Source organism: Podarcis erhardii, assembly GCF_964252035.2.
Source record: "Podarcis erhardii genome assembly, chromosome: 18".
NCBI lineage: Eukaryota > Metazoa > Chordata > Lepidosauria > Squamata > Lacertidae > Podarcis > Podarcis erhardii.
Window position 1 is genome coordinate 10584048 of NC_138516.1, and position 23278 is coordinate 10607325.

At 51.3% G+C, this 23278-nt stretch overlaps 1 protein-coding gene and 1 long non-coding RNA gene across 4 annotated transcripts; one reads left to right on the forward strand and one right to left on the reverse strand.

Moving 5' to 3' along the window:
* The first annotated feature begins 150 nt into the window (after window positions 1-150).
* Window positions 151-21160, forward strand: MBD3 (methyl-CpG binding domain protein 3). 3 transcript variants are annotated; one of them, XM_081846401.1, is made up of 7 exons: window positions 151-268; window positions 8649-8808; window positions 11026-11163; window positions 13469-13559; window positions 15722-15899; window positions 17811-18008; window positions 20039-21160. In XM_081846401.1, exons 1-6 carry the CDS (start codon window positions 192-194, stop codon window positions 18001-18003), a joined length of 837 nt encoding a protein of 278 aa, XP_081702527.1. In that variant the 5' UTR covers window positions 151-191; the 3' UTR covers window positions 18004-18008; window positions 20039-21160. The 3 variants fall into 3 exon arrangements, with proteins under 3 accessions (XP_081702527.1, XP_081702528.1, XP_081702529.1); XM_081846402.1 differs by lacking the exon at window positions 151-268 and adding an exon at window positions 2635-2923; XM_081846403.1 differs by lacking the exon at window positions 151-268 and adding an exon at window positions 2641-3019.
* LOC309333089 lies at window positions 20250-22672 on the reverse strand. The gene is made up of 2 exons (XR_014152368.1): window positions 21471-22672; window positions 20250-21400 (listed from the first exon to the last, which is right to left on the reverse strand). It is a non-coding gene; the product is annotated as an uncharacterized lncRNA (long non-coding RNA).
* Between the last annotated feature and the right edge of the window lie 606 nt (window positions 22673-23278).

Genomic DNA, 23278 nt, shown 5'->3' on the forward strand with positions numbered 1-23278 from the left:
GGGGTGCTTCTCTCCCCCCAAATCCCATCCCACCCTCTTGCTTCATCTGCCCCCCAACCCCCTCGGGGCTGGCTGGCTGGCTGGCTAGCTGGTTGCCGTGGGGCGGGGCTTGTGGGGCGGAGAGAGGGGCGGGGGTCGCGTGCTTTGGGACCACGTGGCGGCGACTGCCGGGGGTTGGGGGGGCGAGGAAGATGGCCAAGGCGCCGGGGGGAGCTGGGGGGCCGAGAGGAGGCGGAGGAGGAGGGGGCCCCCGATGCCCTCCTTTGGGGTGAGCTTGCAATAACTTGGGGGGCGCGCGGGGGTTGCACTTTTGCAAGCTGGGGGGTCATGCATGCAAAGGGGGCGAAGGTCCCGCTGCAAACAATGGGGTCAGTGTGGGTCACCGTGCATGCAAAGGGGGGTCTTGCAAAAGTGGGGGGCAGGGGGTGGGTCGAGGGGGAGCTTGGGGGGCAGGGGGTGGGTCGGGGGAGCGTGATATGGGGCAGGTGGGAGTTAGGGAGTTGCAAAGGACCCAGTTCAAGTGATATGGGGGTCAGATCTAGGGGGTGGGTTACTGTGCATGCAAGGGGAGGGGGGTCTTGCAAAAGTGGGGGGCAGGGGGTGCGTCGGGGGAGCCTGATACGGGGCAGGTGGGAGTTAATGGAGTTGCAAGGGGTCCAGGGCAAGGGATATGGGGGTCAGATCTAGGGGGTGGGTCACCGTGCATGCAAGGGGAGGGGGTCTTGCAAAAGTGGGGGGCAGGGGTGGGTCGGGAGGGAGCTTGGGGGGCAGGGGGTGGGTCGGGGGAGCCTGATATGGGGCAGGTGGGAGTTAGGGAGTTGCAAGGGGTCCAGGGCAAGGGATATGGGGGTCAGATCTAGGGGGTGGGTCACCGTGCATGCAAGGGGAGGGGGTCTTGCAAAAGTGGGGGGCAGGGGTGGGTCGGGAGGGAGCTTGGGGGGCAGGGGGTGGGTCGGGGGAGCCTGATATGGGGCAGGTGACAGTTATGGAGTTGCAAAGGACCCAGTTCAAGTGATACGGGGGTCAGATCTAGGGTGTGGGTCACTGTGCATGCAAGGGGAGGGGGGTCTTGCAAAAATGGGGGGCAGGGGGTGGGTCGGGGGAGCCTGATATGGGGCAGGTGGGAGTTAAGGAGTTGCAAGGGGTCCAGGGCAAGGGATATGGAGGTCAGATCTAGGGGGCTTCTTTGAGATGTGGGGCTGCTGCTAAGGGGATGGGGGGCTATAGGGGAAGGAGATGGGGGGCTGCAGGCTGGAAGCAAGGGGGCAGGGATTGGGGGGCTGCTATGGGGACAGGAAACAGGTGGGTGTGGGAAGCTGGTGTGGGGTGAAGTGTTTTGTGGGTCTGGCAGTGTTGGGGGGAGCAAGCGGGCATGGGATCTGTGGGGCAGAGAAGGGAAGGAGGAAGTTAGGGGGCGGAGGGAGGGGCTCCATTTAAGCCAAGGGGGCAGTTATAGGGCGGCAGAGGGAGGGGGTCTAGGGAGATGTGGGGCGGGGGGGGGTTCATAGAGGGGTGTTTAACATTAGAGGGGGTAGTTGTGGGTTCTATGGGACTAGGGGAGCTGTGGGGATGTGGGGAGGAGCCATAGGGGGCGGGAAGGTGGTTGGGGCGGGGAAGTGTGGGGCAGACCAGCCCTATAGCGGGGCTGTGGGGTTTCCAGAAGAGCCTTTTTGGCAAAACTGGGGCGGGGAGACGATTATGATTATTTATTGCACTTAAATGTGGGGAGAAGAAGGGGCTTGCTTTGGGGCGAGGGTTTTTTTTTTAGTACGAGTGTCAGGGAGCCGGCGGCCGCATTCACACGTTCGGGGTTCTCGTGTCGAGCGGAAGAATATTGCGAGGCGGAACTCGTGCGGGGGGAAGAGCCAGACTTGCGTGTCGTGACGTTGTACACGTGTACGGCTTTCTAATGGGGGGGAGAGACTTCTGAGGGGGAAAGCGAGACACGCGAGCGCGTCCCGACGTCGAATACGTGTCGTATGCGGGGATGGGGACTCGTCTTCGCGTGTCCCGACGTCGTATACACGCGTGTCCCGCCTTTTTATGTGGAGGGAAAAGGCGAAACTCGTCTTGGGGCGTTGATGGTCGCGTTCCGACGTTACACCCGTGTCGGACTTTGTGCCTTAATGGCAAGAGGCTTCGTTCACGTGCGTCGGGGCGTTTTGTTGTGAGGCGGCTGTCGCGTTTTTTATTCCCGGTGTGTGTTGGGGGAAAAGAGTGTTTGTGTGTTTCGTCGCGCGTTCACGTGTCTTTGTTTAGACACGTGTTTTCCCTTCCCTGAGGGGAAAACAACCTGGGACTATATTTCCCTCCCCCTGGAGCGGAGGGATACCTCTTTCGGAAAAAAGCGCCTCGAGCGAATTGGCGGGAAAACAAGGCGGACGCTTTACGTATATAAAAAAACCGTCCGCCAACGGCTTTTCGTGCGCGCGCCCGCGGCGGGGGGGCGAGTTCACGCGAGAGGATGGAACGCTTGAGGATCGCGCGCGGGATGATGAATGGAGCCGCCGCGGGGGGCGGGGCGAGAGGAGCCAATGGGGGCCTACGTACGCACGCACGTTCCGAACGTCGGGCGCGTACGTCGCCGCAGCGCCCCCTAGCGAGCAGGTGGAGCAGCGCACGGCGTGATTGACAGCTCGCTTTTTCCCGGGGAACGTTCCATTCCCGTTTGCAGCCGGCGGAGGCGCTTTTTGCAAAGCAGCAGCAGCAGCCAAGGCTGGCCTTGCAAGCCCGAACGGACCTCGCAGTCGCCAGCAGCTGCAGCAAGCAAGCAGAACCGAGCCGAGCCAAGCACCGCTGCAACCCTGGCAGGGCGAGACCACGGATCTGCCAGGCAGGCAGGATCCAGAGGAGGAGGAGGAGGTGGCTGGGCCGAGGCCGAATCCGACCCGCCGGGCCTCATGGAAGCGATGGATCGGAAGAGGTGGGAGTGCTCAGCTCTCCCGCAGGGATGGAAAAGGGAAGAAGTGACCAGGAAATCGGGGCTCTCCGCTGGCAAGAGTGATGTCTATTATTATAGGTGAATGTGGGGGGGGGAGGGAGGGGGGGTTTGGAGGGGGGGGTTATGCTGCCTGCAGCCGGCCTTTCTTCCTTCCTGCCTGTCTTCCATCCCTGCTGCAAAAGACGCTGTCAAGACGTCACGCAAGACAACTGTGAACATGCCCTTTCGCTGCAACCCTTGCATGGGGGGGGGAGAGCCTTGCAGATGGTGGCGGGGGTCCAGCGAGATCTGCTTCTTCCCGCTTGCTTATGCAAGAAGGGGGTGCTGTGAGGGGTGGCTGGGGGGCGACCCCCCAGTTGCAGTGGCACGAATCGGGGCTGTTCTGCGGGAAGCGTTGCAGGCGGATTACGGCTTCCTGGGGGGGGGAGGAGAGAGAAAAAGAAAAGAGAGAGACTGAGAGGTAGAGAAGGAAGGACGGAAGGAGAGAGAGAGAAGGAAGGGGGGAGAGAGAGAAAATTCGTGATAGTCCCCTTGCAAATCGCCGCCACTCAGTGCTAGTTTTGATTTTGCAAAAGATTTGGGGGGGAAGCAGGCGGGTTGCGGGGTGAGTTTCAGATTTGAATGGGCACCCTATTGAATTTTTTATGGGGGGGGCAGAGAATACATGGAATTATTGCCTGCGTGCGCTTTAGAGGGTTGCAACCCCGTTGTACTGGTGTTGGAAGGGGGAGTGGGAGTATTCCTGCAGCGAAAAGATAATTTCTCTGTCTTTTTGCATTGAGGTTATGGGGTGTCTGCGTTGGCCGAGGGGTGTCTCTGATGCACGCATCCCCCCCCCCGGGGGGGGCAACGTAAACACGGAGCTTTTCCGCCTAGAAAATTGTGGCTGTCCTGCATGGGGACACTGTGACAGTTCTGGAGCCGTTCACATAGCAACGGATTGACAGATGAATGCAGGAAATAATAAGCCCCCCGCCCCCCAGTGCTGCTTGCACCAAGGTTTATTATTGGGGGGGGGGTCAGGAACAGAACCAAGTTCTGGGTATTAGAAAGGAGGAATGCAGCGCTTAGATAATAAAATAAAAAAATGGGAAGCTGTCGCTGCAGATTGGCTCCCTTGCCAGGTGCTGGACTCCAACCCCCCCCTTGCATATGTGAGGGTCTTTGAGGAGGGGGCTGATCTTTGCAGGTGGATCCCCCACTAGTGGACCCCCCTGGACAGGCTGGGGAGGGGGGCTGAACGGTTCATAGGGGTCTCATTTCCACAGCCAACCTGGGGTGGGTTGTTTCACCGGGGTCTCTCAAAATGCTATTTCATCCTGGTTTTTTTGGGGGGGGGGGACTGCAGCTGTCGCAGGTTAGATATGCGGTGGTGTGCAGGCTATAGGTGCGCTGTGGGGCATTTGGGGAGGGGGGTTCCCTGTCTAATAATAGCCAGCAGGCAGTAGAAGCAATTGCAGCCTGTTTTGTTATTTGGGGACGGTGTGTGTGTGTGTGTGTGTGTGTGTGTGTGTCAGCCTGTTGCATTGAGAGAGGTCCGTTAAAGAGCATCTTTCTATGGCTGAAGTTATTCAGGGATACCCCACTGTGAATAACAATGTTTTTTTAATTTATTTTTTAAATATAATGATTTTTATTAGTTTTCAATTATAGTCCACTAATGGCCTCATTATAACAATTGTTTACGATACAATTATTAATACCAGTCGTTCAAATACCAAATGATATAATTTGGATAAAGTGGGCCCCCATGTGCTAGATTTGATTGTTTTATTTATTTCTGCGCTCCAAAATCTTACTAAGTTCCATTTTTGTTTTATTATTTATACCCTGCCAATCAGGCTGGGTTTGTGATGACCGTGGAGAGCTTTAAAGTCTCCTGTTGTTGTTGTTGTTGTTGTTGAGCTTTAAAGTCTCCTGTTGTTGTTGTTGTTGTTGTTGTTGTTTCCTGTTGTTGTTGTGTCTCTTGTTGGTGGTGGTGGAACGCTCTGTCACAGGAGACTAGGGCCCTGCGGGACTTGACATCTTTCCGCAGGGCCTGCAAGACAGAGCTGTTCCACCAGGCCTTAGGTCAGGGCACAGCCTGACTCCCTCCTTTGGCAATCTTCACAGAACTTTAGCCTAATGGTTGCCATCATTTTGATTTGAATTGATTTTATAATGAATTGATTTTAGAATGTTGTGCTATTTTAATGTTAGCCCTGAGCCTGGCTTCGGCTGGGGAGGGCGGGATATAAATAAAATTTATTATTATTAATTTATTATTGTTAATGCCCCAAACTCTGGGCAGCTTCCAACACACATAAAAACATAATAAAACATCAAACGTTAATAATGGCCATCTGATCCAATCCCAAAAAAGTCACAGTAAGTTTAAAACAAAGCAATATTCACTCATCCATTAGGCATATAATAGTAAACATAGAAATTGAACATCTGCAAATCGCATAGTTTCCTGTTGTTTCCGTGGGGTGGCATGCACAGGAAACTTTGGGTGGGTGGCGGGGGCTGCCTTGGTGTGCCTTTGCCGGTTTGCAGCAAAGTTTGTTCCGAATAACCGCGACGTTCGTGCAACAATCGTGCCGTTTGTACCGGGGTTGGGAATGTTCTCCAACCCAGAGGCTGCAGTCTCTTTTGCACAGCCTTCCGAGCCAGCGTTGCAGCGAACCAATACAAATTTTGCCTTTCGCAAAGTGCTTGCGAACCTCTCTCTCTATCCTCCAGCCCTGGCGTAATAAGCGTTTGAATCGTAGAGTTGCGAGGGAACCCCAGGGGTCATCCATCCCAACCCGCTCAAAGCAGGAATCTCAGCTGAAGCTTCCATGACCCATAGCCACCCAACCTCTGTGCTTGGAAACCTCCAAGGAAGGAGAATCCACAACCACCATAGAGGGACTGGTGTCGAGTCGGAATCTCTTGAAACTTGAAGCCCTGGGTTCGAGATCATTCGGATGTGATTTGGGAGCCCGGACTATGCAGCCTGATGGGATATGGGGCCATGGGCGAACTCTGCATGCCGTTGTGTTTTCGGACGTAGAACAGGGGCTGTGGGAGCTCTTTGCAGCCTAGGGGCCGCTTTTCCTTCCCGGCAGCCTCGTGAGGGCCGCCTGCCAGCGGTGGGCGGGGCCAGGGAGGAAGTGGGAGGGGCAAAGGTTTGCAATTTTTGCCTTTGCCCAGTACAATTTTCACACAAGGGGCACACACACCCGGTTCTCCCTGGCCAGCAGATTTCCACCCGCGCATGGAAGACACTTCCAAGGGCCAGAACAGAAGCCCGGGGGCCACATCCAGCCGCTGTCATGGAGCCTTTCCCAGAATCCTCTGCAACACAGAAGGGCTTTCCTTGCAGAAAGAAAGTTTGGAAACGGCCCCTCTGCATAATCCATTGTTTAATTCTCAGGTTTTTGTTGTTTTTTTTCCCAGTGGCAGCGGGTGTTCTTCAAAAAAGCAAGCCCCTCGCGTGGTTTTTTCTTTCTTTTCCAGGCTTTGAAAAATGTCTGGCGTCTGGAGCCAGAAAGGGGAGGTGCAACGAAGCTGGCTTTTATTGATAATAGGAGCTGGGATCCATTTGCAAAACCTTTTTTTTCCCCTCTTCCTCGCTAAAGAGGGGAACAAAGAGATTTCTGCTTGCCCGTGCAGAGTTGGGACATATGGAAGGTTCTTTGGGCACCTTGAATAGGGGCTGCATTCATCTTAATCTCCCGCCCCGTGCTCCCAAAAGTCTGAATTTGCAAGTTGAGCGCTTTAAATAAAAGGGCAAAAGAATCGCAAAAGGGGGGGAGGTTTAACCCGCTTTTTATATTTTGTTCCCCGGCGGCTGGGGCAAGCCATTGAAAACCTCACAAAGCGAGCGTACTTGTGAGGAGCGGGAGGGGAGCGTGCAGAATCGTTTCTCAGCTGCTTTCTCCTTTTTCTTTATAATGAAAAATACTGGTTTCAGGCTCGGGGGGGGGGGCGAGGAGTCGCACAGGCAAAAGTCGCTTTGCGCTTGCTGTTCACAAAAGGGAGACATACTCCCTTGCTTCCAAACCCCACGATGGGAGGCTTCTCTCTCCCGCCGAAGCATCCGAAACTTCAGAATTGCGTGGGTTTCGAATTTCGGAGGCTTTTTACGCACTTTTATTTTTTGGCACGAAATTCTGCATTTGCTCGGCTTTTCGTGGGGTGTTTGTGTGTGTGTGTGTGTCTATGGGGTTGTGAATTGAGAACTCCGGAAACAAGCGCTGAAAATCCAGCCTCTTGGGAAAGTTGAGTCGGTCCTAGGAGGTCAGTAAGAGGATGCTTGTGTACGTATTTGAACAGCAAACTTGTTCCTGCAGATTTATGGAGAAGGGAGAAGTCAATGGCCATCAAGTGAAGATTCCTGGGTGTCTCCGCCATCTTGGGGCTGCATGCCTGGAGATCCTGGGATCCTGACTTTTCTCAAGACCCCATCCTGTAGAATTCTGCCGTTCTGTTTTATCTGCACAATCGGAATGAATTTTGGGAGCGAAGATGCTTTTGTGCAGCGAATTGGGAATCGTTTTGATTGCAAACGTTATATACCGACCTGCCCCCACTTCTTCTTAAAAGTGACGTGGGCCATTCATAACGTGAGCTCCACAGGATGGGGGTCAAAGTGCGTCAAAACGGTCCAGATCCGGGGATCCCCAGGCATGTACCACCAGATGGCAGAGACAGCGGGCGGCAATTGGCGCCTGGGTGTCTTCGCTTGGTCGTAAGCAGCCAATAAAGGTAAAGGGACCCCTGACCATTAGGTCCAGTCATGGCCGACTCTGGGGTTGTGGCGCTCATCTCGCTTTATTGGCCGAGGGAGCTGGCGTGCAGCTTCCGGGTCATGTGGCCAGCAGGACTAAGCCGCTTCTGGCGAACCAGAGCAGCGCACGGAAACGCCGTTTACCTTCCCGCCGGAGCAGTATTTATCTACCTATTTATCTACTTGCACTTTGACGTGCTTTCGAACTGCTAGGTTGTTAGGAGCCGGGACCAAGCAACGGGAGCTCAACCCGTCATTGCGGGGATTCGAACCGCCGGCCTTCTGATCGGCAAGTCCTAGGCTCTGTGGTTTAACCCACAGCGCCACCTGCGTCCCACACAAGCGGCCAGTAGCCAGGTGGAAAACGCGCCTGGCCCCTGGCTAATTTCAAACAGTGACAATCTCTCCGCCATCTCCCTCTGTCAGTTGCTTTAGCAGTAAAGCACTTCTCTTTCGCGCTTGTGGGCTTTGAGTACACCTGCCAGAGGTACATAGGGATTAGATGCAGCCCTCTGAGCCTTTTCCCCTGGCCCTTGGGACTCCCACCCCTCACTGGGCCTGCTGCTGTGCTTTTGGCACACCTTAACGGCGATCATTCCTCTCGCTCGCCCGGAGTAAAGGACAAGGGTTTGGTGTCCAGAAACCTCGTTTTGTGCCTCCCGTTGCAAAGCAAAAAAAACGGGAAGAGCCTCACCCGTTGCTGCGACGAATTTGCCTACGGCCCTGCCCCCTAGAGCCATGCGGCGCTCAAAAAGTTCCCTCCGATGGGAAGAGATAGAAGAAGTTTCCTGCTTTTTCTTTGCTTTGCGGCTGTGTTGTTTTCCTAGGGCAGCTCTGCCCCGAACGGATTTTGTTTCGCCGCACCCGGTTCGCCCTCGTGCTGACGCCCCCAGAAGCCATAATTTCTCTCCCTCCCTGTCCCTCTTTTTTTTTTTCCCCCTTTCCCCCCAGCCCGAGCGGGAAGAAATTCCGGAGCAAGCCGCAGCTGGCCCGTTACCTCGGCAACTCCATGGACCTGAGCACCTTCGACTTCCGGACAGGGAAGATGCTCATGAGCAAAGTGAACAAGAACCGGCAGCGGATGCGCTATGACTGTTCCAGCCAGGCCAAGGTAAGCTCCGCTCTCCACCCCAGGAGCCCCGTAGCGCTTGACCCTCGCCATGCCAGCCTCCCCAGGCCTCTTGTGCAAAAGGCAGCCCTGCTACCATGCAGGCAACACAAAAAAAAAACTTGCTCCATTTGCCTCCTCGGATGGGTCATAAGGAAAGGGTTAAAATAGATGTGATTGGCCAGTGAGAATGCAAGGGGGGAATAAAAGTTGGAGTGGGAGGTTTTGAAAGTGAGTTGAGTGGAGTGGAGTTGAGAGTTGAGGTTTGGGAGTTGAAGGAGGAAGAGGGAGGTTTAGGTGTGGGTTGGTAGAGTTGTATTGTGAGAGAGTGAGTGGAATTGTTAGGTGGAGTCAGATAGATAGTTGGAATAATCAGTTTAAAGTTGCTAGGAACTAAGATTTAAGAAACGGACAAGAAAAATTAACTGAAACCGTAAGCTTGTCCCTGCATTTTAAAATAAACTTGATTACAGTGGTGCCTCGCAAGACGGAAAACCCGCTAGACGAAAGGGTTTTCCGTTTTGGAGGCGCTTCGCAAAACGAATTTCCTATGGGCTTGCTTCGCAAGACGAAAATGTCTTGCGAGTTCCTGCGGGGTTTTTTTCCTCCTCCCCCCCTTTTTCTAAGCCGCTAAGCCGCTTATCAGCTGATCCGCTAAGCCGCTAATAGCGCTAATCCGTTAAGCCGCTAATGGGCTTGCTTCGCAAGACGAAAAAACCGCAAGACGAAGAGACTCGCAGAACGGCTTCTTTTCGTCTTGCGAGGCACCACTGTATTTGTTTATGTTAACAACTGACTGGACTCCGTGTGTCCCCGTGAGATACAGGGTGGTGGCAGCGGGAAAAGCAATCGCAGTGGCGGCACAGGGTCAATAGACCATCAGATGTCCCGGGGCCCTGTGTGTGATCACCACACTCCGTTAAGGCAAGGGTGCTTAAGCTCTGCAGTCTCCATAAATCTTCGCTCCGCTCCTCTCAAGGAGGAGGAGATTTGGGGAGAGCATGGGGCTGGAGTTTTGTTGCAGAAGTACAAATCTTCCCTTTCTTCCAAGAAACGCACTTTGAAAAAGTTGTCCCTAAGGATACAGTGGAACCTCGGTTTTCGAACATAATCCGTTCCGGAAGAACAGGGCCTTCTCTGCAGTGGCTCCCCGTCTGTGGGACGCTCTCCCCAAGGAAGTTCGCCTGGTGCCTTCATTATACACCTTTAGGCGCCAGGCAAAAACGTTCCTTTTTAACCAGGCCTTTGATTGATCTTATTGACATTGGACACCCTTTTGGAATGTGGTTCTTTTGGGGGGTGGTTTTATTGGGTTATTGTTTTTGGTTTGATTTTATATGTTGTGGTCTTGTTTGTGAACCGCCCTGAGACTTCTGGGTATAGGGTGGTGTATAAATTGAATGGATGAATGAATAACGTCCGAAAATCAAAGGGCAGTCGACGAAATCCATTGAGAAAATAGAGACGCACACCTCGGAAGCCGTTTGATTTCCAAGGCGCGCTCGAAAACGGAAGCACTCACTTCCGGGTTGTTGGTGTTCAGGTTCCGAATTGTTCGTCAACTGAGACGTCCGAGAACCAAGGTTCCGCTCTAAAACAAAACGACTATAAGTTTAGTTTGGAGATGGTATTGAACAGCAGTCAGATCAAATCAAAGAAACAAGGAATATTTGTGTGATAATTTGGATGCTAGGAAACAGGGACTTACGTTCACATGTGGTGGGCGTGTAAATACGTACAGTGGTACCTCGGGTTACATACGCTTCAGGTTACAGACTCCACTAACCCAGAAACAGTACCTCGGGTTAAGAACTTTGCTTCAGGATGAGAACAGAAATCGTGCTTTGGCGGCGCGGCAGCAACAGGAGGCCCCATTAGCTAAAGTGGTGCTTCAGGTTAAGAACAGTTTCAGGTTAAGAACGGACCTCCAGAACGAATTAAGTACTTAACCTGAGGTACCACTGTACAATTATTATTTTTTTGGCAAAGGTTGTTTAAGGAGATTTCAGAAAAACCACTGGGTGAAAAGTCCAGAGGTGGCATGGTTGTTATCGATTTACGATGGGGTGGTGGAAGGTTCACAGGCTAAGAAGGGCTTGCTCGCAAGTTTATCGACAGCTACACGAGTTCAGGAAGTGGGAGAAGGGGCAAGGTGAAGCATCAAGGTGCGCCGTTTTCGATCTGTTGGAGTCACCTGCCTCTCCGTCGTTCTGTTTCCAGGGCAAACCCGACCTGAACACTGCGCTCCCTGTCCGGCAGACGGCGTCGATTTTCAAGCAACCCGTCACCAAAATCACAAACCACCCAAACAATAAAGTCAAGACGGACCCCCAAAAGGCAGTCGACCAACCCCGCCAGGTAAATGGGTCCTGGTGGGCGCACACCTGTGTGATATGTATTCAGTGAGTCCGTGTTTGCCTGAGCTGGAGTCTGGATTAAGGATTCTGAGCTCCTCATGACGTCCAATCCCAGGACATTTTCAGGATTTCCTGTGTGTCCGTGGCATTTCTTTCTGTCCTCGTTCCAATGAAGTTTTTGGATACCTGTATTTTGGGAATAGGGGACGCGGGTGGCACTGTGGGATAAACCACAGAGCCTAGGGCTTGCCGATCAGAAGGTTGGCGGTTCGAATCCCCGCAATGACGGGGTGAGCTCCCATTGCTCAGTCCCTGCTCCTGCCAACCTAGCAGTTCGAAAGCACCTCAAAGTGCAAGTAGATAAATAGGTACCACTCCGGCGGTGCTCTGGTTCTGTGTGCTGCTCTGGTTCGCCACAAGCGGCTTAGTCCTGCTGGCCACATGACCCGGAAGCTGGACGCCGGCTCCCTCGGCCAGCAAAGCGAGATGAGCGCCGCAACCGCAGAGTCGGCCACGACTGGACCTAATGGTCAGGGGTCCCTTTACCTTTATCTACCGTATTTTTCGCTCTGTAAGACGCACCAGACCACAAGACACACCTGGTTTTTAGAGGAGGAAAACAAGAAAAAAAATATTCTGAACCTCAGAAGCCAGAACAGCAAGAGGGATCTCTGCGCAGCGAAAGCAGCAATCCCTCTTGCTGTTCTGGCTTCTGGGATAGCTGCGCAGCCTGCATTCGCTCCATAAGACGCACACACATTTCCCCTTACTTTTTAGGAGGGAAAAAGTGAGTCTTATAGAGCAAAAAATACAGTATTTTGGGAATAAGTTGTCCTCAATCGATCAGTATGAAAATATGCTTTAACCGACACCCTGTCCTCATATTATGTTTCCTCTGTGCTGTGAGTCGCTTCAGAAACATCTGCCTAGAACAACAGCGTGCAAATTAATATTTTCTTCCCTTCCAATCCTTTTAAATTGCTTTTGGAAGTACTTTAGTGGCAGGGATAACATCCCTTTACAGATGCAGAATAGCATCTAGTAATTCTTGCTACTGACGGCTGTCTGTCTAAAGGTAAACGTTGACTACAGATGTTACGGAATCAGAAAAGGGTCGGCAGTGTGTTTTATTTCACGTGATTTGCGTTCCTCGGTTGCAATGAAACCTCAAAGCTGTTGATGAGAAAGATCATTAGTGGTTATCTTCTGGGGGTTTTTGTGGGGAGGGGGAAGCTATTGTTGTTCCAAACCATTAAATATTTCCCCCTTCCCCTTGCTTTAACCATAAAATCCAACTGGCATTCAAGTCGGAGTTAATAATTTTAAATAAATGACACTTAGAAAGGATTCTCTCTGGCTGAGAGCCAGCACTGGACTGTGTGCATGTGTAGACTTAAAAGCACATGGCTTCTCCCCACCTGCACACAAAAAACTAAAAAAACCGTGCGAAATATAGTTTTCCACTTGCACAGCTACAGTTCCCAGCGCCCTTAACAAACAACCCTTTCCCAAGGATTCGCACCATGTGCTTTTAAATGTGTGGGCAGCTGGTGTTTTTGTGCCGCTCAGAAATGTGCTTAACGGGTCGTTCTCTCTCTCTTTCCCTCTTTTCTGTAATTCGCTCTACGCGGGGCTGCCCTTGAAGCTGACCCAGAAACTCCAGCGGGTGCAGAATGCTGCAGCAAGGCTCCTCACGGGGTCTCTGCCATGGGAGCAGATTCACCCAGTGCTTTTCAAGCTGCACTGGCTCCTGGTGGAGTACAGGGTCAGGTTCAAGGTGCTGCTTTTGACCTTTAAAGCCCTTCACGGCCTAGGACCCTCGTACCTACGGGACCGCCTCTCCCGGTATGCCCCACGGAGAGCCTCAAGGTCCATAAATAGCAACACCCTAGTGGTCTCTGGCCCTAAGGAAGTGAGATTTGCTTCAACCAAAGCCAGGGCCTTTTCAGCACTGGCCCCGGTCTGGTGGAACGCTCTGCCTCATGAGACCAGGGCCCTGCAGGATCTGATTTCTTTCCGCAGGGCCTGTAAGAAAGAGTTGTTCCGCCTGGCCTTTGCCTTGGAGCCAATTTGATTCCCTCCCTCTCTTTCTTTTTTCTTTTCCTTCTCCTCCTCCGTTGAGGCTACATTTTAATATTTTAATGTTGTGTTTTAATTTTGTTTTTAAGTTGTAATCATTCAACTTGTTTTTATTATTGCTTGTAAGCTGCTCTGAGCCCAGCCTTGGCTGGGGAGGGTGGGGTATAAATAAATATTATTATTATTATTATTATTATTATTATTATTATTTTCTCTCCTTTTCCCAGCTCTTCTGGGAGAAGAAGCTCAGCGGCCTGAACGCCTTCGATATTGCAGAGGAGCTGGTGAAAACCATGGACCTCCCGAAAGGTTTGCAAGGTACTGTGCCCCTTTCTGATCGCTGCAAATAAACGATAAGTCGCCTCGTCCGGCATCCTGCCTCTGGGGTCAACTAGATACCATCAGAGGGAATATAATAATAATAACTTATTATTTATATCCTGCCCACCTGGTTGGGTTTCCCCAGCCACACTGAGTGGCTCCCAACCGAATACTGTATTAAAAACACAATACAGCATTAAACATTAAAAACTTCCCTAAACAGGGCTGCCTTCAGATATCTTTCAAAAGTAAGTTGTTTATTTCCTTGATGTCTGATGGGCGTTCCACAGGGCAGGTGCCACCACTGAGAAGGCCCTCTGCCTGGTTCCCTGTAATCTCACTTCTCGCATTATTATTTGCACTCCTCCCATCTGACGGGGCTGCCCCAGCCACTCTGGACAGCTTCCAATATAGACGAAAACGTAATACAGTGGTGCCTCGCAAGATGAAATTAATCCGTTCCGTGAGGCTCTTCGTATAGCAGTTTTTTCGTCTTGCGAAGCAAGCCCATTGACAGCTTAGCGGATTAGCGGTTTAGCAGCTTTTAGTGGATCAGCTGATTAGCGGCTTAGGAAAAGGGGGGGAACCGCAGGAACTCGCAAGACATTTTCGTCTTGCGAAGCAAGCCCATAGGGAAATTCGTTTTGCGAAGCGCCTCCAAAACGGAAAACCCTTTCGTCTAGCGGGTTTTCCGCCTTGCGAGGCGTTCGTCTTGCGGGGCACCACTGTAAAGCATTCCAAAAACAGCAGTTGCAGAACCTTATTGGGCCAGTGTAATCTCGCCCCCGGGGTGCCCCTTACCCTAATATATAAAAAAGCAGGAAGAATGGAGGATGAAACTAATGGGCTATGCAGAACTTGATAAACTAACGGGAAGGATCCGAAACCGGCGGGACCAGAAGTTTACCGAGGACTGGAGTAAATTTACGGATTATTTGAAAAGTATTTGCGATGACCAGACGACATTTGTAGGTTTGCAAGAAGCTCTGTGAGGAATAATATTAGAAATATTGCAAAAATGAAGGAGGAGATGGGATATGTTAAGAATGTAAAGGCAATATTAAGTTAGGAAATGCGTAAGAAGTGAGTAAGACAGAGGATTATCAGAGGTGTTGATGGAAGTCCAATAGGAATGTATTTGTGATAAATTGTGTGGTTTGTTTTATAATTTTGTATTTTAAAACTAATAATATATATATATTATATATTTTATATATATATATATATATATATATATATATATATATATATATATATATGCATTATTCAGAACCACAGTTTGCGGAACCCACTATGAAATACAGTGGTACCTCGGGTTAAGTACTTAATTCGTTCTGGAGGTCCATTCTTAACCTGAAACTGTTCTTAACCTGAAGCACCACTTTAGCTAATGGGGCCTCCTGCTGCTGCCGCATGATTTCTGTTCTCATCCTGAAGCAAAGTTCTTAACCTGAGGTACTATTTCTGGGTTAGCGGAGTCTGTAACCTGAAGCGTCTGTAACCCGAGGTACCACTGTGCAACAGTGTGGCAAAATTTAAAACGTTAACCCATTTATTTAAGATCCAGTTACAACGATGTACAGTGGTACCTCGGGTTACAGACGCTTCAGGTTACAGACTCCGCTAACCCAGAAATAGCGCTTGAGGTTAAGAACTTTGCATCAGGATGAGAACAGAAATTGCGTGGCGGCAGCGGGAGGCCCCATTAGCTAAAGTGGTGCTTCAGGTTAAGAACAGTTTCAGGTTAAGAGCGGACCTCCAGAATGAATTAAGTACTTAAACCAAGGTACCACTGTAGTTTAATTAAGTCAACAAACACCAACGGACTCGGATCTGGTGATAGCAGGCCTTTTCAAAGCCTGCTGGTCATTTACACCTCCTGTGCCCCCCTTGCCTGTTTTGGGGTCGACCGACCGCCCTATATGTAGACACCTACAACAGCGTTCGTCAACCTGGCGCCCTCCAGCTGTGGTCCAAAATATCTGGAGGGTCCTAGGTTTATAAGGCCTGAACCCAGGGGTCAGCAGACTTTTTCAGCAAGGGGCCGGTCCACTGTCCCTCAGACCTTGTGGGGGGCCGGACTATATTGGGGGGGGGGAATGAACGCCAGCAGCCGTGCAGTGACCACATGCCCCGTGTCTCCTCTGGCACCCCTGCAGGCGTAGGGCCCGGCTGCACCGACGAGACCCTCCTCTCCGCCATCGCCAGCGCCCTCCACACCAGCACGATGCCCATCACCGGGCAGCTCTCTGCCGCCGTGGAGAAGAACCCCGGGGTGTGGCTCAACACCTCCCAGCCCCTCTGCAAGGCCTTCATGGTGACCGACGAGGACATCAGGTCAGTGACACTCCCTGGAGCAGGGAGAAGTTCTCTCTTTCTGTCTCTCTCTTCCTTTATATCTCTCTCCCTCTTTCTTTCCTTCCTTCCTTCCTTCCTTCTCTCTCCCCCACCCCTTATCTCTGTCTCTTTCTGTCTTTATCTTTCTTTCTCTCTCTCTCTTTCTCTCTCTCTCTTTCTTTCTCTCTTTTTATCTCTCTCTCTCTCTCTCTCCCCCCTTTCTGTTTCTCTCTTTTCTTTCTTTCTTTCTTTCTTTCTTTCTTTCTTTCTTTCATCTCTCCCTCTCTCTCTCTCCCTCCCTCCCTCCTTCCTTCCTTCCTTCCTTCCTTCCTTCCTTCCTTCCTTCCTTCCTTCTTTCTCCCACCCCTTATCTCTGTCTCTTTCTGTCTTTATCTTTCTTTCTCTCTCTCTCTTTCTCTCTCTTTCTTTCTCTCTCTTTATCTCTCTCTCTCTCCCCCCCCCTTTCTGTTTCTCTCTCTCTTTTTTCTTTCTTTCTTTCTTTCTTTCTTTCTTTCTTTCTTTCTTTCTTTCTTTCTTTTATCTCTCCCTCTCTCTCTCCCTCCCTCCCTCTTTCCTTCCTTCCTTCCTTCCTTCTTTCTCCCCCCCCTTTATCTCTGTCTCTTTCTGTCTTTTTCTTTCTTTCTTTCTTTCTTTCTCTCTCTCTCATTCTTTCTTTCTCTCTCTTTATCTCTCTCTCTCTCCCCCCCTTCCGTTTCTCTCTCTCTCTCTTTCTTTCTTTCTTTCTTTCTTTCTTTCTCTCTCTCTTTCTTTCTTTTCTCCCTCTCTCTCTCTCTCCCCTCTTTATCTCTCTGTCTCTTTCTGTCTTTATTTTTCTCTCTCTTTCTTTCTTCCTCTTTCTTTATCTCTCTCCCTCTTTCCCTCCCTCTTTCTTTCTTTCTTTCTTTCTTTCTTTCTTTCTTTCTCTGTCTTTCTCTTTATCTCTCTCTCTCATCCTCTCTCTCTTTCTCTTTCACTATTACTACTACTACTATTATTACAGTGGTACCTTGGGTTACATATGCTTCAGGTTACAGACTCCGCTAACCCAGAAATAGTGGTACCTCGGGTTAAGAACTTTTGCTTCAGGATTGAGAACAGAAATCTCACAGCAGCAGTAGGAGGCCCCATTAGCGAAAGTGGTACTTCGGGTTAAGAACAGTTTCAGGTTAAGAATGGACCTCCGGAACGAATTAAGTTCTTAACCTGAGGTACCACTGTAGTAGTAGTAGTATTATTATTATTATTATTATTATTATTATTATTATTATTATTATTCAATCTCTACAATATCCTTATTGAGCTGAGCTGGCCTTAACTGTGCCCAGTATTCCAAACGCCAACATTTTCTTCCTCTCGTGGCCATTGTTTCTGTTCTTCTGTTCTGGCCTCAACCAGAGCCCAGGGCTTTTTCGGCCGTGGCCCCGATCTGGCGGAACGCTCTGTCCCAAGAGACTAGGGCCCTGCGGGACTTGACACCTTTCCGCATGGCCTGCAAGACAGAGCTGTTCCACCAGGCCTTTGGCCAGGGCACAGCCTGACTCCCTCCTTTGGCAATCTTCACAGAACTCTAGCCTAATGGTTGCCATCAATTTGATTTGAATTAATTTTAGAATGAAATGATTTTAGAATGTTGTACTATTTTATTGTTGTTAGCCGCCCTGAGCCCGGCTTCGGCTGGGGAGGGCGGGATATAAATAAAATTTATTATTATTATTATTATTATTATTATTATTATTATTATTGCACCTTGAGGGTCCCACCCTCTTGACCGCAAAGGGGTCTCCGCACTGGTCTCCCAGGCGTGTGGCGGAAACGCAAAGCAGCTGCCAAGACAGGTGGTTGTTTGGGGAGGGGGCTATGCCGCCATCCCCCAGCCTCATCCATCTTTCCTTCCCTCCCTTCCCCATACAGGAAACAGGAAGAACTTGTACAGCAAGTGCGAAAGAGGCTGGAAGAAGCTCTGATGGCGGACATGCTTGCTCACGTAGAGGAGATTGCGCGGGACGGCGAGGCGCCTGAGGAGAAGGCCCTGGGGGACGAAGACGGGGAGGAGGAGGAGGAGGAAGAGGACGTGGATCGCGGGACGGAGGTGGAGAGCGTATAGTCCAGGTAACAATACCCTCAGTTGCTCGAGGGAAACCCTGTAGCTCCGTGGCAAAACATGCAAGCAGGAAAGGCTATTTCCATGTCTGAATCCCTAGAGGGCTGCTGCCAGTCAGTGCAAGCCAGAGGTTTTCAACCGTTTTTGGCTCCACGGCTCCCTTGACCAACTGCATTCTTTTTGCGGCGTCCCTGTGGGGCTCAGGAGCCCCCTTCCCTGCAGAGCTGGCAGCCCCTCACCCTTTTCCCGAACCCCCTCCCTTGTGGAGCGTTCCCTCGGCCTCCTCTCCCCCTGTTGCTTTCTCATCTCGGTCGGTGGAAAGATTGGACTGTCGGCTGCCCTGGATATAGAGTCCCGTCGATGATCAGCCACCGAGGAGGCAGCTCGCATTTAACGGCAAGCTTATCTCGCTAAACCACAGAGCCTAGGACTTGCCGATCAGAAGGTCGGCAGTTCGAATCCCCGCGATGACGGGGTGAGCTCCCGTTGCTCAGTCCCTGCTCCTGCCAACCTAGCAGTTCGAAAGCACCTCAAAGTGCAAGTAGATAAATAGGTACCGCTCCGGCGGGAAGGTAAACGGCGTTTCCGTGCGCTGCTCTGGTTCGCCAGAAGCAGCTTAGTCCTGCTGGCCACATGACCCGGAAGCTGTACGCCGGCTCCCTCGGCCAGTAAGGCAAGATGAGCGCCGCAACCCCAGAGTCGGCCATGACTGGACCTAATGGTCAGGGGTCCCTTTACCTGTCTCGCTTGCTCTTTCCAAAAACTCTATGGAAACCAAAAGCACAGCCCTCCGTCGAAACCCACGCTTCCCCGAATGGCGTGGTGCTGTTCTCTGGCCAAGCAGTATGCAGAAAAATGCACAGATTGTGGCCAAGTGTGTGCCAAGAGGTGTTGAAAATAGCACCCCAAAGTCCAACATATTAGGGCAGAGGTTTCCAACCTTTTTGGGTCCACGGCTCCCTTGATCGACATTTGTCTCCTGCACCCCTGTGGGGCTCTGGAGCCCGGTTATGTCCCCCCTTCCCTGCAGAGCTGGCAGCCCCTCACCCTTTTTCGAACCCCCTCCCTTGTGGAGCCTCCTCTCCCCTCTCCTTGGGGGTCCTCTGGTCTCTGAGCTGCCCCCAAGAGAGGTTCCTCCTCGCATTGCCCCACAGGGGCCCAGGAAAAGGATGCCCCCAGCCTCAGTGGCCCAAGGGAGACTGGCCAAAGGTGAACGTGAGGCCAGCACCTTACTTTGGGGGGCAGCAGCGGGCGCTGCCAGGCCTGCACGGTGGAAAGGCTCCCCTTCAGCACCGGGCACTCAGCAACCAGGCTGGCATTGCAGACAGCAAGCTCAGGAAAGGCTGCCTGCCTGGCCTCCCACTTCTCTGCCCATTCCCAACAGCAAGGGCTGGCCGGCTGGGCTCCCTCGCCCGCTTGCTTGCTTACTCCAAGGCTGCCCAACTCCTGGCACCCAGCACCCCCTGGCCAGCCCCAGAGGCACCATACGCCTGCAGAGCTTGCAGCCAGGGCTGCTGCAACCAACAGCCGTGCCAGCCTTTAGGAGGCCGAGACGCCAGAGGGCATCGGAGGAGGGAGGGAAGGAAAGAGGGACGGAGGCCAAAACTTTTAAGCAAGGTGCTAGAACTCTGTGATAGGGACGCAGGTGGCGCTGTGGGTTAAACCCAAGAGCCTAGAACTTGCTAATCAGAAGGTCGGCAGTTCGAATCCCCGCAATGACGGGGTGAGCTCCTGTTGCTCGGTCCCTGCTCCTGCCAACCTAGCAGTTCGAAAGCACGCCAAAGTGCAAGTAGACAAATAGGTACCGCTCCGGCGGGAAGGTAAACGGTGTTTCCGTGCGCTGCTCTGGTTTGCCAGAAGCGGCTTAGTCCTGCTGGCCCCATGACCCGGAAGCTGTGCGCCGGCTCCCTCGGCCAGTAAAGCGAGATGAGCGCCGCAACCCCAGAGTCGGCCGCAACTGGACCTAACAGTCAGAGGTCTCTTTACCTAGTCCTCTGTGATGGATCAAGTCTCTCTCTCTCTTCCTCTCTTCCTTCAGGGAGTCCCTCTTGAGAATCCTAGCCTTTCCTCGCCCCGCGAAGAGGCGAGCTTGCCGTCGGACAGCGTCGCATGTCGTCTCCGCAGCCACCTGAGGATGCCTTCAGCCTCCGGTCGTCTTCAGCCTTTATTTGCCGGACACTCGAGAATCCAGTGGCTCAGTAGATCCTGGGTAGCTTGAAGATGGACTTTACTCAAACCCGTACTCTTTCTCTCTCTCCTCTCTCAAACCACCACCCCCCAATTGTCATTTCCTCAAGTGTTGACAGGGAAGGAAAGCAGAGAAACTGCAAACGTCAACTGATCCGTCTTTCATTTCCAGGGCGCAGCGAAGCAATTCGAGCCTGTTTCCCTGGTTGTCAGTTTTTTATTATTAGGTAGCACACACGTACCCAAACTTAACGTCCTCTTTCGGCTTAAGGTAGAGGCGCCGATTTTAAATGGGGACCACCTGCCCTGTACTTGGTTTGGTTGCTCCAGTTGTAAATAATCCTTCCTTCTGCGAAATCTCGCTATGGGATTTGTGTGTGCGTTTGTGTGTTTTCATCTTAACTTTTCCAGGCTGTCCGGTTTTCTCAGAGGTGTAACGGAGGGGGGGTGTTCCTTCCCATATGAGGGGAACGGTGACCGTCTCGGGGACCTCAAAAGCTGCCAGCCGTTTGTGTGAATCTCTCGAAAGTGCAGAGGTTCGGGGTTACGCACACAAAAGTCCATTTATCCAGTGGCAATGTCATGGGGGGGGGACCCTTTCGGAGAAAACTTTCGTGAGCTTAAAGGTGCTGTATCACTTGTGTGTTTTTCACAACCGTGCATTGCAAGGAGGAGGAGGGTGTATACTGACCTCCCCAAATCCGTTTTACTAGATTCAGATCATTTGCTTTTGGGCGGCAGATGTGGCCTTTTGCTCGTCTCACGCAATTGAAAGCGATAGATTGAAAGCAGCGCATGTCCTCAGAAGAGGCGAGCTGAACTGATCTGGTTTTGCAACGATTGCAGAGTCTGGCTTATTAGACGTGTTCAGCATCGTACACCCCACAACACAAAGCTGTCCCCAAATCAGACTTGCTTGGAATTAGCGCAGCCCTTGCCTGAGGAGGCGGCACGTCGCCGTGCAAAGACCTGCGAGTTTTAATTGCACCGTTGCCATGCAGAAATCTGGGTTTTAATTGCACCACTGCAGTGCAGAAATCTGGGTTTTAATTGCACTGTTGCCGCACAGAAATCTGCAGGTTTTAATTGCACCGTTGCCGCGCAGAAATCTGAATTTTAATTGCACCGCTGCCGCGCAGAATTCTGGGTTTTAATTCCACCGTTGCCGTGCAAAAATCTGTTGATTTAAATTGCACCACTGCCATGCAGAAATCTAGGTTTTAATTGCACTGATGCCACGCAAAAATCTGCAGGTTTTAATTGCACCATTGCCATTCAGAAACCCGTGGCTTTTACTTTTACCCAGGCTTGTTCTGAACCTATTTAAACCATTTCTTTCTGGAGCCACACACAATGACAGGAAAATCCTGGCTTGTTTTCGCCGCCCGGGACCCATGCAGTTTTCGGTTTTGGGTCAGCGCAGCGGCACCTGCCCCCCGAATCCCATCTCCAGTGCCATCCCACCTGCTAGCTCCATATTGGTGCTTCCAAACCAACATATGGGATTGTTTCTTTGGGGTGGGGGGAAAATGAGGCTCGGCTGCTTCTTCTGAGACGCTGCTTTTCCCTACTGGAGAGGGAAACCCTGCCCTTCACCCGGTTCACTGGCCATCCCTGCTACTGAATTTTGTCCATTTCGGATTTGTGTATATTTGTCCCAGAAGCACGGATTTTCACTCCGTTCTGAAGCAGTTTTTGAGACTCCCTTTGGGTAGGGAATCTTAGGAGAGGCGAATTCTTGCAATGGAGGGATTTGCCAGTTTTTTTACACACACACAGATGCCTGTCTTTCTTTCCTCCCTCCTTTTTTTTCTCCACCTGCCTTTCCACCTTTTCAGGTAACTCCACGTAAACCCTTTTCCTCTTAAGCTTTTGCCGGCAGTAAAAACAGCGCCAGCAACCTTCTCTCTTTCCCTACGATGTTGCCGTGGCAGAAACCTCGTTCCTGCCGCACAGACAACTTATTTTTGCAGTGTCTCGTCACAACCTGGCAGTCCCCGTCCGAAGCGAGTTTCTTTTATTCCTCGAAGCGACTTTTGTATCGACTGCTTTTGCGGGGTGGGGTATAGTGCGGTTTTGCAGCTTTTAGATATTTCGCAGCGATCCGGGAGCCCCTTCTCCCTGCCTCGCCTCCTTAGCACTAACCGATGATGTTCTTTCAGCTGTGATCATATTTGTAATATTTGTGGGGGGGGGGGACTATTAGTTTTGTAATTAAAAAGGAAAAAAGAAAACAATGTTTTGCGTACGTTCTTCCGGTGTGTTTCAGCGCTTGGGGAGAAAACGTCGAGCTTGAATGCAAGTTGCCGTGTGACCCCGAGGCTGTGGAATTGGAAAAGGACCGGGAGGTGGAGAAACATTGCTGAAAAAAGGACCAAGCATTTTGCCTTTTTAAAAATTTGCTGCCATTGCTCTTGTGATCTCCTCCTGGCACTCAGGAAATCTCGGAGCCCGCTGGGCTTTTGCTCAATGAGGTGGTCGCAGGGTTCAGCACTTTTCCCCATTTGGAAATAATAATAACAACAACAACAATAATAATAGTGTCGAAGGAGGAAGTTGGGAAGAGCACTTCCTGTTTCAGATCTATGTGCTTTTTTCAAGGATCAGGTTAATTCTACCAGATCTGCATTTCGCCCAGATCGCTTACAAAGCTCACTCTTTGCTTTTCCTTTGGTGAGTGGGTCTGATCCAGTGAAGTAGCAGGGAAACTCCCAAAAGTTTGGCACCCTCCACGAGGGGTTTATCAATTTCATTTCACTTTTAATTTGTATTCCGCCTTCAGGCGGTTTGCAGGCTGCAAAGAAAATAGATGGCAAAGATCGTGCACGTTGTAGTAATAGTAGTATTATTACAGTGGTGCCTCGCAAGACGAAATTAATCCGTTACGCAAGTCTCTTCGTCTAGCGGTTTTTTCGTCTTGCGAAGCAAGCCCATTGACGGCTTAGTGGATTAGCGCTATTAGCGGCTTATTGGCTTAGCGGATAACTTAGAAAGGGGGGGGGGGAGGAAAAAAAAACCCGCAGGAACTCGCAAGACATTTTCGTCTTGCGAAGCAAGCCCATAGGAAATTCGTTTTGCGAAGCACCTCCAA